The sequence below is a fragment of the Copadichromis virginalis genome, unplaced genomic scaffold, assembly GCF_057382275.1.
Source record: "Copadichromis virginalis isolate Kocher_CV1m ecotype Utaka unplaced genomic scaffold, C_Virginalis_male_GT1.1 unmapped_scaffold_1, whole genome shotgun sequence".
Taxonomy (NCBI): Eukaryota; Metazoa; Chordata; class Actinopteri; order Cichliformes; family Cichlidae; genus Copadichromis; species Copadichromis virginalis.
The window spans coordinates 5,316,299-5,332,142 of record NW_028188589.1 but is presented as its reverse complement, the minus strand read 5'-3'; the positions used below and the strand labels follow the sequence as shown (position 1 = coordinate 5,332,142).

Below are 15,844 nucleotides of genomic sequence, written 5' to 3'. Positions count from 1 at the left end.
CAAAAATTGTCCAAGCTTGTCTGCTTTTCCACTCACCTCCCTGAACTTTGCTTTGAGTTCAGAGTTGCACTGCAGCTCAATGAGCTCGATTTGAAGCACAGAAGGGGCATCTTGCACATCAAAGGAGAAGGGGTCCGCAAAAATGTGAAAGGTGGCTCTGTGTGTCTTGAAGTCAGCAAATCTGTGATCAAATTCCTCCTGTAGCCTCAAAATGACATCAACATACTCGTCAGCACTGAATGGTGTGCCTGCATCCACGAGTGCCTTGCATGCTGGGAAATGGCAAAGGTTTGTCTGAGAGAGCTGAGCTTTCCAGAGCGCCAGTTTTGTGGAGAATGCTCTCACGTTGTCATAGGCAGCACTGACAAGTTGCCCCTGGCCTTGTAACGTCTTGTTCAGTACATTAAGCTCATGTGTCATATCAACAAGAAAAGCTGAGTCCATGAGCCATTTGGGATCAGTTAGCACAGGAACACTAACTCCATCCTTCTCCATGAAGGCTTCACTTCTGCTCTCAACTCAAAAAGTCTCTTTAATACATTTCCCCTGCTGAGCCAACGTACCTCAGTGAAGTCGAGCACATCCCCATATTCTGACTCCATTTCCTCTAAAAAAGCACAGAACCTTCGGTGCTTTAAGCCCCTGGATCTGATTTGGTTGATGCATTTCACAACAATAGACATCACATTGTCAAACTTTAGGCATTTGCTGCAAAGGACCTGCTGATGGGACCCTGTTTACTAGAAGGTTTTAAAATTTCTGTACTTTTAGGTGACAGGAGACATGTGGCCTGGTCAAAACACAGAGAGCTGCACTCTAAAAGATCTTTAAACATAGTAAACATACCTTGTGTGCCACAGACTGCTCCCAAACACGAGGGGACAAGTAATACCTCTAAAACACTTAAGTTGGCTTTATTAAACATTAGATCTCTAGCTGGGAAAACATTTTTAATTAATGATTTAATCACTGAGCACAGCCTTGATTTTATGTTTTTAACTGAAACTTGGTTGGACCAAAGTAACAGTGGAGCTGTTCTCATCGAGACGACCCCTCCTAACTACAGTTTTATCAGTGAGGCCAGGGTGAGCAGGAGAGGAGGAGGGGTTGCTGTCTTATTTAATGAATCATTTCAATGTAAGCAGCTATCTCCTGGAAGTTTTCAGTCTTTTGAATATCTGGCTTTACAGCTGAAGGCCCCATCCAAAGTTGTGTTTCTTAATGTTTACAGGCCTCCCAAATACTGCACAGACTTTTTTAATGACCTCAGTGAACTGCTGTCTGTGATCTGTGTTGATTTTGACTGTGTAATTATTGCTGGGGATTTTAACATTCATGTGGACAACCCTCAGGACAAAGGGACTAAAGACCTGAGTAACACTCTGGGCAACTTTGGGCTGACTCAGCATGTAACAGAGGCCACACATAATAGAGGACACACTCTTGACCTACTAATCTCCAAAGGCCTGAGCATTTCAAAGGTTACTGTGTCTGATGTGGGCCTGTCTGATCATTACTGTGTTTTCTTTGAAAGTAAAATCTCAGCTCACACAAATATATCAACAACAGTGATCACAAAACGGTGTATAACTGAACACAGTAGTGCAATTTTTAACCAGGTCTTCCCATTAACACCTGACCTGTCCAGAGGGTCAGTCAATGAGCTCGTCAATAGCTTTAATGCAAAAATGTTAAATGTAATGGACACTATTGCTCCCATTAAGGTGAAGGTTATCTCTGGAAGGAAAAAGTCTCCATGGAGAAACTCCACACTGGTGAAAAATGAAAAAAGAGAGTGTAGGAAAGCTGAGCAGGTTCACTATGACATCTATAAAGAGAAACTTCACAATTTTAATTTACAACTGAGGAGTGCAAGGAGGTCCTACTTCTCTGACATCATCACTAAAAACAGCCATAATGCTCGGGTCTTATTTTCTACAGTTGACAGGCTAACAAACCCCCCTGTGTCAGTGGCAGCTGAACTTCATTCGACCATGGCCTGCAATGACTTTGCCAAATTCTTCACAGAAAAAATCCAAAAAATTAGACAAGCAATTGGTACATCAACAGCAGATCCAGGATATGTACTGTGTCCACCAAAAAACTGTTTAAATACCATGAAACAGTTTCACCCGATTAACAGCAAAGACCTGGAGGACATCTTAGGTCAACTGAACTCCTCCTCCTGCTGTTTAGATGTCCTGCCAACAAGTTTTTTCAAAAAGGTCTCAAAGACTTTAGAGTCAGACCTGTTACAGATCGTCAACTTTTCTTTATTATCAGGTGTGTTTCCAGAATCACTAAAAACTGCTGTAATCAAACCTATACTGAAAAAGGACAATCTTGACAAGACACAAATGAACAACTACAGGCCGATCTCAAATCTCCCGTTTTTAAGTAAGATCATTGAAAAAGCAGTTTCTCAACAGCTCAGTTACTTCTTAAAACAGAATAATTGCTACGATGCCTTCCAGTCAGGTTTTAGACAGAACCACAGCACTGAAACCGCTCTGACCAAAGTGTTTAATGACATATGTCTGAATACAGACAGTGGAAAAATGTCAGTCCTAGTTTTACTGGATCTCAGTGCAGCATTTGATACAGTTGACCACAACATATTACTCAAACGACTGGAGAACTGGACAGGTCTTTCAGGAACTGTACTAAACTGGTTCAAAACATACTTAGAAAACAGGAAATACTTTGTATCAATAGGTAACTTCACATCTGAGCAGACAAGTATCACATGTGGAGTTCCCCAAGGTTCCATCTGGGACCCTTTCTGTTTAACATTTACATGCTCCCACTGGCACAGATTATAAACAACAACAAAATAAACTATCACAGCTATGCAGATGACACACAAATATATATCACAATGTCACCAGGAGACCGAGGCCCTGTACAGGCTCTTGGTAAATGCATTGAGGAAATCAATGACTGGTTGTGCCACAATTTTCTCCAGCTAAACAAAAACAAAACTGAGGTAATAGTCTTTGGCGCCAAAGAAAAACGATTACAGGTCACCAGAGAACTTCAATCTATACATCTAAAAACCACAAACCAGGCGAGAAATTTGGGTGTAGTGATGGATGCAGACCTAAACTTAGAAAAACACATTAAGACAATAACAAAGTCAGCTTACTATCACCTCAAGAATATATCAAGGATAAAAGATCTGATGTCTCAACAGGACCTGGAAAAGCTAGTCCATGCATTCATCTTTAGTAGGCTTAATTACTGTAACAGCATCTTTACAGGTCTACCTAAAAAATCAGTCAGACAACTACAGCTCATTCAGAACTCTGCTGCTCGAGTCCTCACTAAGACCAAAAAAGTGGACCACATCAGTCCAGCTCTGAGGTCCTTACACTGGCTGCCTGTCCGTCAGAGGATAGACTTTAAAGTTCTGATGCTGGCCTATAAAGCTCTGAATGGTTTAGGACCAAAATACATCAATGACCTCCTGACCCAGTATGAACCTTCCAGATCCCTCAGGTCATCTGAATCCGGTCTTTTATCAGTTCCCAGAGTCAGAACCAGACACGGAGAAGCTGCATTCAGCTTTTATGCTCCTTATATCTGGAACAAACTCCCAGAAAGCCTCAGATCAGCTGAAACACTCAGTTTATTTAAATCCAGGTTGAAGACTCACCTGTTCTCAGCTGCATTTGAATAAAGCACCAAACCCACACTTTTAAGCTTAAATTTCAAAACTTACATTTAACTACTGATTTTATCTACTGTTCTGATTTTATCTGTTTTGATTTTATATACTGTTTTGTTTGTTTGTTTGTTAATTAGTTAGTTAGTTTATTTGCTTGTTTTAATCAATTTTAAATCATGCTTTTTATTTGTTCTTGTTTCTAATGTCTCTGTAAAGCACTTTGAATCACCTTGTTGTTGAATTGTGCTATACAAATAAACTTGCCTTGCCTTGCCTTGCCTTGATGGATGATGCAGTGCAGAGCAATGGCCTCCTCCACGCCTTCCTCTTCCAGTTTGTTTTGTGCCACCAGTCCATGTTTCCTCCCTGTCATTGATGGCGCTCCATCTGTTGTTATTCCAACAAACCTCTTCCATGGCAAACCAACATTCTCAATGGCATCACACAGCTTGTAAATATCTGCTGAGCGGTGGTCTGGCCATGCATTGGAATTACTGTGAGCAGCTCCTCCATCACTTCAAAACTGTCATCAACACCACGGACATACATTGGGAGCTGGGCAGTGTCGGTGATGTCTGTGGTCTCATCAAGAGCGACTGAGTATACACTGAAACATTTGGCTTTCTCACACAGTTGGTCATAAATGTCACTTGACAGGTCAGAAATGCGATCTGCTGCGGTGTTGGCAGAAAGGCTGATGTTGCTAAACTGACCTTTCTTTCCCGGACAGACTATATTTGCAGCCTGCAATATGCACTTTTAGACAAATGCACCTTCTGTGAATGGCTTCCCTGCTTTAGCAATCATCTCACTAACCACGTGGCTCCGACTGCTGCATTATTCTCTTTGGTTGCTTTCTTGGAGAAATCTTGCTGCCTCAGTAGATCTGTTTTAAGACTGGCAACCCGGTTCGCTCTCTCGTCTCCCTGGTATTCTGCATCCACCTCAGCATGTCTAGTTGTGTAATGACGTTTCAAATTGTATTCCTTGTGCAGCTCAACTTTCTCTGTGCAAATAAGACCGGTCGGGGTGCCCCTGTGCTCAACAAAGAAATATTGCATTTCCCACTTTTCCTGAAATTGTCGGTGCTCATCAACAACCTTTCTCTTCACCGCAGGCTTTGAAAAAGACATGTTTGGGGCTATGTGACATTTATAATTCTACTTGGTGTCACTGTCACATTGAAGTTTCAATCAAGCGTTTAGCCGACGGACGGGGAACGTCTCAACGCGTAGAGAACGTCATTTCTGCTTCTTTTTCTTGCAACCGTAGCACGGCGATCGGCAGATAAAATGCCAGTAGCAGTCTCCTTTGTTTTTACGCTCGATGTTCATGTCTTTCATGATGACACGAACACCGTGGCGTTTGCAGATGGTAGAAAGTGCAGGGATAGCGAGCGCAAAAAAGGCGACTGCTCACGGCACCGGGCTGTTGTTACAGGAGAAAGAAGCGGAAACGACACCGTGACATATAACAAATAACATCAGCTGTTTCTGATGTTAGTTGTTTTGACTGCTTTTACATTATATTGAAATATATGTAATGTTCATGTTTGCTGCAATGCAAACGCAGTGATGCAAATAAAAACATGGAGCCACAAATTACGGTGCGACCCTATAATTAGTCCGGGTTACCGGGGACTGTTGTTGCCGATGAACAGGTGTCGCTATGTGACTGCAGACTAAATTGGGCTGCATTGAGTTCATGACTTTTCTTTTATCCCGCCGCCTACGCATCACTGTGAGAGTTAATATGAGATCTCTCTCTGTGGAAAAATAACTTTAAATCCCACTGACGTGTGTATAAATCTATATACGTATAATGTCCCGCTGGGCAGCAACTTAAAAAAAGAACTTTTTTTGAAGTGTTGTGAACGCAGCGCGCTGGGGCGAATGTCGGCGTTGCCCAATAGAAAGGAGGAAGCCAGCCAGGCACAGGAAAGAAAGAAACACTCCAGGGCAACGCTGCTGGAACTTTGACTCATTGAGAAATGTTTCCCTGCTTGCATCAAGCCCGGCTGGTGTCCCCTGAGATCCATATCCCACCCTGATTGGTGGGTTAATTCAGCTCCGCCCACCACACTGTAAAGCGTCATACATTATCAAACTAACATTACATTTTCATATTAAGGTGGGGCCAAAAACTATCGTCCTGCGGGCCGCAATTGGCCCACGGACCACGAGTTTGAGACCCCTGGTGTAGGAGGACACCTACTCTGTGTCTGGTTAAGTATAAGAGCCCTTTGTTAGGGGGACCGCTGGACTCTTAGCACCAGCTTTGGGGTCACAGGGTCACATCTGGAACACACACACACACACACACACACACACTATGCACAGACTGGTACTCTTTGTTCATACCTGTGTAAGACGTCATAATGAACTTGTGCATATTCATGTAAGCTCAATAAAGAGCAGTGTTACGAGGGAGCAGACGAGAGCGACTGAGGTCAAGTGAAGGAACGGCGCTGTCACAGTTCTCTCCCTCATCAATTGTCTGGTTCCAGCGGTGGGTCTGTGCTAGACGACCCATCACCAGCTTTTTCCACTGGTTACCAGTACGTGGTAGAATCCACTTCCAGATCTGGTTGTCTTTAAATCTGTGAATGGATTGGCTCCATCTTATCTCTCTTTAACAAAAGAATCCAAGTGGAGCCCTCAGGTCTGCAGATAAGCAGCTTCTGACCAGAACTAGACGTAAAAACAGAGGTGAGCTTTATCGATGGCTGCAGCCAAACTCTGGAACAGTCGCCCTTCACATCAGGTCATCACCAACACTGGACATTTTTAAAAGCCGGTTGGAAACACATTTGTACTCTGTAGCTTTCAATCCTGACCAGTCTTTATAGTCATTACTGTGTATGTTTCCTATTTTCTCTCTACTCTGTGCAGCACTTTGGCTCAAGCTGTTTTTAAATGTGCTGATAAATAAATGTAGATTTCTTTGAATAAAACAGTGGAGCCGAGCTTTGAGCTCAGTGTGTAACAGTGTGTGTGTGAGAGCCATGTAATGTCCATGTGTGCATGCTGACTGTGCTGCTCTGACCCCCCTCCTCCTTTCAGGGTGGAGCCTGCTGGAGTCCGATGGTTGAGACCAGGTCTGAGGAAGTGTAAGTGTGTTTTTAATGGGATTCATGAAAACAAAGCAGCACACATTCAACCATCTTCATCATGTCAGGAGTCATCATCAAAGTGTCAATCAATGAACAGATGATGGATCAATAACTGCAGCTGGATTGTGTTTGTTCTCTCCATCAGATTCCTGTCAACTCACAATCGACACAAACACAGTGAACACAAAGCTCCAACTGTCTGACAACAACAGGAAGGTGACACATGTGGAGGAGGTTCAGTCATATCCTGATCATCCAGACAGATTTGATGTTCGTCAGCTGCTGTGTAGAAATGGTCTGACTGGTCGCTGTTACTGGGAGGTCGAGTGGAGAGGAAACGTTTGTATATCAGTGAGTTACAGAAGCATCAGAAGGAAAGGAGGCAGTTATGACTGTTGGTTTGGACAGAATGATCAGTCCTGGAGTCTGTACTGCTCTGATGATGGTCCTCAGTCTGTCTGTCACAATAACAGAGTAACATCCATCTCCTCCTCCTCCTCCTCCTCTGTCTCTAACAGAGCAGCAGTGTATGTGGACTGTCCTGCTGGCACTCTGTCCTTCTACAGAGTCTCCTCTGACACTCTGATCCACCTCCACACCTTCAACACCACATTCACTCAAACTCTTTATCCTGGGTTTAGAGTCTGGTCTCCTGGTGCCTCAGTGTCCCTGTGCTGAGTGGAGTGTAAAGAGTGTCTCCTGTTACAGAAACACTCTGACTGTTGAACAGATAGTTCAGTCTGTACATGTCTGTCTCTTTCACTCACAAACACGTTTTCAGATTCATGGATTCAATCAGTTGATGTTTGAAACTCTTCTAAATGATTCCTTGTAAACTTCTTCCTCTTCAGTCACAAACAAACAGGAAGTGATGTCACATGTGTTCCTGTCCACACAGCAGAATGAGTCTATTGCTGACAGTGATGTACAAACAGAGTGAGCATTTCTGAGGCCCAAAATAAACTGAGTAGTTCACTGAATGAACAATGGACTGTGAGCTCAGTTCCTTCATCATTAGTATGGATTATATATGTATATGTATTATATTAGTATCATATATATCAGGTGCTGCTGCTTTCAGTCATTGTGCAAATGTGCTGTTTGTAAGCTTGTAAAGCTGCAGTCAGCTGAGACTGAAGAAGTCACCTGATCAGTGAGCAAACGTTTCTGAAAACGTCCAGATGAACAGAATCAACCTTTTGGGATCAGCCAGCAATGCAGCATCATTGTTGTTCAGCTTCAGAGGTTTGCAGGAATGAACTGATGACCAGAAACAGCTGCAAAGTCCAAGAAAATACCAGCTGGAGTTCAGCTGCATTTGAAGAAGTCAAAGAAAAGTAAGGATGGCAAAGGGCGACGTTTTCTTCCAAAGAGCTGCAAACATGGTCGACGCCTCATTAGAAGAATCATCTGGACATTTGTGAGGAACTCTAACCAAGAAAGCAACGTCACACAGATCCAACAGACAGTTTCCATGACTGCAAGTGTTGAGTGGAAAAATGCTACATTGCATTATTGCATCCTCTCACCACAGGAGGCGCTGTTGGCACCACTGATTGCTGATCTGCTGTTCTCTGATGATCTGATTGATACTGTGAATAACGGGACTCACTGAACTCTGTGACACAGTGAAGATTACAGAGTTTAACTTCACCCTTTAAGACTGACCACAGAACCAAGTCCGCCAGAGCTTTTGTTATATTTTTACATGCTGTGGAGCCATTTGTGGGAGCATTTCAAGTTGCTATACATCAATACAACTGTTATAGCCCTAATTTTAATAATATGTATGCATTAAGTCCATAGTAACTACATAAACTGCAAAAAAAACCTCTGCTCATCCATCTCTGTGTGTATCAGGATACATTTGGGTCATAATACACAGAAAAATCAGAGTTATTACCTGTAATAAATGTGAAAGATTCCTGCAGTGATAACCAGGCAGGACTGAAACACATCCAAGCTGTCACCACGGTAACAGCACCGCCCATCCACAGGTGAGGGGAGGAGCAAAAAGAGGGACTTTGACCATTTTATACTAAAAACACTCAACTAATGTTTCTAATATGAAACAAATAAGCCCACATTAATGTGAGCGTTTATTAAATAATAATAATGATGATTTCCTCCTGATCTCATTTCCACAGCAGAGAAAACTGTGGTGTATATTGAGGTGGAGGGTGTGGTCTGTGGCTCAGGTGTAGAGTGAGGGTGGGGTGCACCACAGCAGCATGCTGGGACTGCTGAGGGTGGAGGAGGGAGTGATGATGACATCAGAGCTGCAGCACAGAGACCAGTGAACACACAGTCTGTTCATCTTTGCATAGATACAATATACAGCACAATATTGAATGACAGACACGCTGTGGGAGCTTCCACAGATACACTGACGTCAGCATCCAGAGTCCTCCTGCTGCTCCCCCCTCAGAGCCCCGTGATCAGCACCAACACATTCAGTTAGATGACAGAGTCCAGCTGCAGCTAGAATCAGCTCCCCTCTGTGAACAACAGCACAGCGTCAGTGTTTCACACTCAGTGAAAGGAGGAAACAGCAGAAGAACACCATGTGTGCTACGTTTCCCAGGACACACTACAAACTGCACAAATACAGAGCAGCACGTGGAAGGACCTGGAGCTGCATTTACAGAGCTGCAGACAGCGTGATGTCCTGTATGGACAGGTGGAAGGAACCAAGTCCTCAGCTGGAACACTCGTGTTTGTCCACAGACAGGAAACACAGCAGGAAACTTCCTCACAGAAGTGCAGCTCATGGATAACACACTTCCTGTCAGTCAGAATGAGGCTGCAGCCAAACACAGAAAGGTGTTTTTGTCCAGATGAGCCCAGAGAAGAAACACGAGTGTTCACAGACATCAGAAGCTCAGAGAGGTGAAACATGAGGTTGGAGTCCTCGTCAGCATCCAGAAGAGCTGCTGTGAAACCCTGAGTACTCATGACAGACTCTGATGGCACAAACACATCATGATTCAAACAGAAAGACAAACATGGAGCTCCTGATCCTCCTGCATGAGAACAAGCTGACATGAGCGCTGTGTCTGAGAGTGTCTCCCTGTCACAGTGACAATAACACAGCTGCTGCTCACAGTCATTAAACTGACCTGAGGTCAGCTGTGCTCCTTACATATGAACCATGTGACCTCACATCAGTGCTGTGGATGACTGTAGTCATAGAAGAGTAGAGCTGTAGCAGGTGGTGTGAGGAGGAGGTGGTGTATTCTAGTTAACGCAGTACTGAAACACTCCAGCAGAGGGCGCTGTTAAGTCCTTATTGTAACACAGTTACTGTGTGCAGTTAGACTTCATACATAATCTGCACTTATTTCCATCAGACATGCTGTCAGTAAATGATTGGTTTCTATTGATTCTACTTCCTGTTGACTCGTTTGATGACAGTGAAACAATCACAGCTGATTGTGTGATGATGTAAACTGTCACTGTTACATTCAGTGTGTGTGACATAATGTTAGTGCAGGCTGATAACAGCCTGGTTCTGTTAGAAACACATGAACGTGTCCATAGATCAGTGTGTGTTTAACATGAGAGCTTCAGCCCTGCTGATGTGTTAAATAAAGACATGCAGGAAAACTGATGAGACTCTGAAATAACTCTTTATATTTATAATGTAACTCTGCATCAAAAGAACAACAAAGGATCCCAGACAGGTTTCTGTGAACAAAGACCATTCTGATGTTTCTGTGTTTCTAACACTTTGACATTATTAGTAAACAGACTGCAGTGAGCAGCATTTATAAAGAGCTTCTATATAAAGATATGACAGCTGTTTGACAAGTTTATCACTCTGTGTTTGGACCTGATCAGTCCAGCTGTTTACTTGAAACATGTTCATTTACCTGTTCTGTTATATTCATGTTCTTGTCTCTGTTGAAAACACATTTTAATGTCCCTCAGATTTTTCTCCCAGATGAATAAATATAAAAATGACACAAACTGACTGCAGCTACTTTTTGTCCTTTCTGTCAAAAACCTTCATGTGACTCATGAGAGACACGTTTCAGCTGTTTGTGACAGATCAGAGGCCAACAAGTCATTTATAACACTTTCCATCATTGTTTAAAGTTCTCAGTGTTTCTGTGTTGCTGCGTATAGGATCTCCCAGCATCATCACTGTGCTGTCCAATCATTGTGTGCGAGGTTACCCTTATAGTGCGATGTGTGTTTGCACAAAGAGAAGCATGTGTGTCAAATATAAATAAGCACAGAACAGAAACAGCTGCTCGTTTCTTCTGTTTAGAGTCAAGTTAGTGTTTTGTGTCTTTGTTTGAGGCCTGATGTCGAGCAGAGGTGTGTGTAACTGCACTGCTCTGTTATATGTGTGAAGTGTGTGCTTCTCTTCAGCATCATCTTTGTCACTGCTGATTCCTTTGTGTCATCATGTGTTGAGAAGAGAGAACAGTTATAACGGAGGAGCAAAAGGAAGCCCTGAAATCTGCATCAACAAGGAAGTGTTGGCTCACCAGTGATCCCAGCAGAGCCACTGGTTTGGCTCCAGTTGTTCTAGATTCAATGATGTTGTTGCTACAGATACATGTCAGCATCTTTATTGAATTTAATATGAAGCAGAAATGGTGTCATTAGGAGAAGAAGAGGAGAACAAGTCCGGCGAGGAGGCAGCAGCTCTTAAAGATGAAACAGCAGCTCAGCCCTGAGCTCAGAGAGCTGCACATGAAAAAGCTCCTCAAGCAGATCCTGTCAGAGGTTTGTCATCAACAGGAGGAACTGTTCACATCATAGGATGAAGATGCTGTCAGCTGGATGAAGAAGGTTATTTAATGCAAACGTTCACACTGAAGTCAAATTGTTGTCGTGTTGAACAGATTCATGTACTGATCGTCTCCAGAATGTTAGAAGAGCTTCAATGAATCATTAGAAACAACTTACAGCTGCACAGCTGTGTCAAACACATCTGTGTGTCATTGTGGGATTGTTGTGTTTCTACATGTGACACACGTCTAAAACATGCACACAATCTGAACACAAACAGGGACTCATGTGTTCCCACAGCCAGATGCTGAGAGCCATTTCCTTGTAGTCCTGTGTCTACATACATGAACCATTAGATGTTATTGGAATGATTGTCAGCTCTGATAGTTTCATGTGTGTTTAGCTGGACGCTGTTTGATCCTCGACATGTTTAAAGGTGTCCAGTCCTGAGACACTGGGGCTGGAAACAGCTGTGATGTCATTGGACTGTCACACAGACAGAAGTGCATGAAGTGAGCAGCCGAGGAGCCGCTGATGTTTTGGATTCAACAGCATTTGAAAGGTCGACACAGACACATTTGCACACAGAAAGCTGAATCTGTCATATGCCACAGTGAACTCACTGTTCAGTGTTTTTCAGGAAGCTTCTTAACTGCCTCTGCTGCCAAACAAGCAGCTGATGTCCTTGAGAAGAAGCTGAAGAAGTCTTCAACAACAAATACAGGAAGTGGACTTTCAAATACTAGATTCACTTTAGACTCACAGAGAAATGACTCAACCAGCTGTGTTTGACTCTATGAAAGGTCAGTGTGTGTCTGCACACAGACTGTTGTGTTGGACTGTTATTCAGTTGTCTGCTGAATGTTTTCAAATGTCTGCATCTCAGCTGTGATGAGGCTGGGGGTCATGGGAGGCCACCGTAGCAGCCTCTTTAACATCATGACATCATCATAAATGCTGCTGGACTGTCTGATGGGCTGACGGTGAAAAAGCCGTCGGGAAGGAAACAGAAGACATTTCAGAGGCTGCAGCAGATTTCTTTGATTCGGGGCCTTTTTCAGCTTTATTGGACAGAGCAGTGAAGATAAGTGACAGCAAAGCAGAGAGAAAGGGGGCGTGGCCCGGGTCAAAGCCAGGCCAGCTGCTCTCCACCTCGTGGTCACCTGCTCATCCTAGTGAGCTCCACCAGCAGCCCTTTCACACACTTTACACTGTCAAACACTGTGTGTGGACCTCAGCTAACAACAGGCTACATTTAAGTCTGGACTACATGCTTTTATATTGTTTTTATTCCATCAGCAGCTCAACATCATGAGCAGCTTTGACATAAAGACATCAAACTCAAGCTGACTTTAAGCTACTTTTAATACAGGGGCTCAAAAACAACAACATCTTTATTATATATCAGGACAGAAAGTCATTTCATCTCAAAGGGAAACAGCTTTATTTGGAATAACCAGCACTATCAACTGGTTTGGGATCTCCACCAGTTTCATGTCTTTGCAGCTTCTCCAACAAAGTTCCTGTAAAATCAGCATGTTTGTCTTTATTGGTTTGATAGTGATTGATTATTCAGTCCCAATCTGCTGTCATCTAAAGAACAAAATGATGTTTCTATGAGTCACAAAGCTCCAGATGTTGTCGGCTTCACAAAGAAAACAAAGAACTTAAACACAAAGTGTTTGGAGCCAAAATGTTCCCAAGCTGCTCTTTTTGAAATGGCAGAGGTACAGTGGTGTCTAACAGCACACTGTGGAAGGCAAACATGTTATTGTTGGATGAAACTTCATGAATCCTTTGTAGATTTGAGCTGTTGGAGCCTTTCTTTTCTCTTCAGGTGTACAGATGCTGAGGAGGCAGGTGGAGCAGGTGGAGCTGTTGTGATGCTGCAGAGGGTGTGTCTTAGTAACTCTGTGAGGCAGAACTGGATCCAACATTGTGGATGTGTTGATGTTGGAGCCATTAAGAGTCTCTGGCCACACTGTAGGATTTCCCTTTGATCCACTGTGGGGGCATTTTGGAGTCTGTCAGTGAAACTCTTCATGTTTGTGTTTGACTCCAGTTTATAGAAACAGAGAAATGTGTCATGCTTTTGTTCGGCCTCCACAAATACACACATTTGTTCATTGGTTGGACTTTTTGGAAGGAGACACATTGAAAACCATGTTAATAAGATCTTGTTGTTTCCTGTGGATCCGACACAGAGAGTGGACTTCAGACAGAAAGCGTGGAAGAGATTTTAGAGGCCGTGTGTGGCAACAGGAAGTTTCTGTGTGTTTGCTGATCTTACATGTGGAAAACAACACGTGATGTTTGTGAAGTTCTACAATGATCATTGTTCTCACAGCATTTTGAGTGGGAACAGTTCAAACTGGGAGTAGTGGGAGTTATTTACTGATTGAAACAAGCTGAATGTTTCTGTGACGATGAAGATCAGCAGCTCAGCTGATCAATGAACTGACATCTATCAGTCGTTTCATGAGATGAAGTCATCAGCAGACATTTGTTCTGACTGTGTGATGAATGTCAGAACGTCAGGGCTCTGCTTTAGTCACTGCTTGATGATCATTGGCTCATTGTTGAATCCAGGGCCCAGTCTGACCTCTGACCTTTGCTGCAGGTCTTCTGTGTTATCTCCACTTTCATGTCTGATCTTCTGCTGTATCGTCCAAAATAAACATCTGGATCATTTCCAACACTTCAGCAGATCTTTAGTTTGGGCAGTGCAGCACAGAATAACACATATTGTACTATACTGCCCACTTCCTGATCTTATTGGATCTGTGTGTGAGGTTGGTGAAGGAAACACATGTTTACTGAGTGAGTCGCTGCCATTAGGAACTAGTTTTTATATCACAGCCTGGAAATCACACAGGACCATTTCTGCAAGTGAAAAGTCGTCATTGGAGGAAAATGATTGTGTAGTTTGTGCGACTGAAGAATTGTCCCAACTACATGTGCTGCTGACCCTTGACCTTTCCTTTAGGTGCACAGAGGAGTCTGTGGGAACATCCAGAACTGAGGCATCTTGTGTACAAACGTGTTCAGACCAGATGTCAAATGATGTCAGATGTCATCCGTGAATGGATGCAACTGTGGATCGTTCCAATAAAATGAGGCAGTTTTGTAAGTACAAGCCCACTACAACCCATCATCAACATTTTAAATTACATTATACATCTTCACTGATATAAAGCACCACTATTTTAACCTGATTCACTTTTTCCACCCTAACAGTTCATTCCTCAAATCAAACAAGATATTTGACCCTAAAAAAATGCATCAACAAATAATTTTGTAATAAAATATTTATTCTTCAACTTTTACAAGTGAAATCAAACAAGTGTGTTTAAGAGTGAAACCAGAGTGGAAGCTGCTCATATAGAGTCCAACCCAGGCTAAAGTAAGCTGAGTAGAGCAGCACCATCAAAGTGTCGGCTCTCTGAACACGGTGCAAGATCGCCATCTGCAGGACAAAACTAGTTTTTCTCGCCCTCCTTGTCAACATCAAGATGATGTCATCGTACAGCAACTGATTCCCTGTCCGTCTGGAACAAAGCATTTACATTAAAAAAGACATTTACAGAAAATACAAACACCAACAACACATCTCATCATCACATGATATTTTATTATTTATTATATTATATATTTTTATTGTACCATCAACATCAACAAATACCAGCATATTTTCTTTGAGATTGAGTAGAGTGAACCTTTCCCTTGGTTCACTTCCTGCTCGCAGCATCAGCTGACCTCTGACTTCCTGGTTAAGGTCTCTCAGCGTTGACTGGAATATCAAATCGGACTCACACCATGTTCTTGTAATGTGGTCATGTCTGTCCGCTGTTTGAAGAGCATCTCTGGCCTAAACACAATAGGAAGAACAACAACACGGCAAAAAAAAACAACACATTTCCATATTAGATGAAGGGCACCGTAACTGGAAATGGTAACATTCATCTGATGCTGCTTTGGATTTATCTTCTGTTTTAGATCAACTTTGATCACTTCGAGCCATCTTAAGTCCGTTTGTTCTAACTTCTCACTAACATCTCGTATGATTTCAGATCCCTGCTGTTCCCCAGCTGCCCTGTAGGTTTGTGCTTTGACCTCCAGAGGGCGACAAATCAGCACAGACAGAGAGCTCCATTCAAACTTTGCTGCCATCAGGAATAATTCTTCAAATATAATCATCAGTGTTTGAGCAGTTATGATATCAGGGACAATCTAGACATGTGTGACAATACTGAACATGTCACATGACACACCTCAAACATCATGTGATCCACTCTCAGTCTGCACTTTCATTCATGACTTCA

General features: G+C 42.9%; 1 protein-coding gene and 1 long non-coding RNA gene across 3 annotated transcripts in view; one reads left to right on the top strand and one right to left on the bottom strand.

Annotated features, from left to right (window-relative positions):
* Positions 1 to 6,647: 6,647 nt before the first annotated feature.
* On the top strand, positions 6,648 to 8,615 carry LOC146679638 (uncharacterized). The gene is made up of 2 exons (XR_014918570.1): positions 6,648 to 6,776; positions 6,925 to 8,615. It is a non-coding gene; the product is annotated as an uncharacterized LOC146679638 (long non-coding RNA).
* Positions 8,616 to 14,718: 6,103 nt separating this feature from the next.
* The window catches only part of LOC146679637 (uncharacterized), a 33,194-nt gene continuing 32,068 nt past the window's right edge, over positions 14,719 to 15,844 (bottom strand). For both annotated transcript variants that reach the window (XM_085450352.1, XM_085450353.1), the window contains exons 2-3: positions 15,205 to 15,390; positions 14,719 to 15,070 (exon numbers count right to left, since the gene is read on the bottom strand). In XM_085450352.1, coding sequence (XP_085306478.1) covers positions 15,041 to 15,070; positions 15,205 to 15,390 — 216 coding nt within the window. In that variant the 3' untranslated portion in view covers positions 14,719 to 15,040. The remainder of the gene's footprint in view (positions 15,071 to 15,204; positions 15,391 to 15,844) is intronic.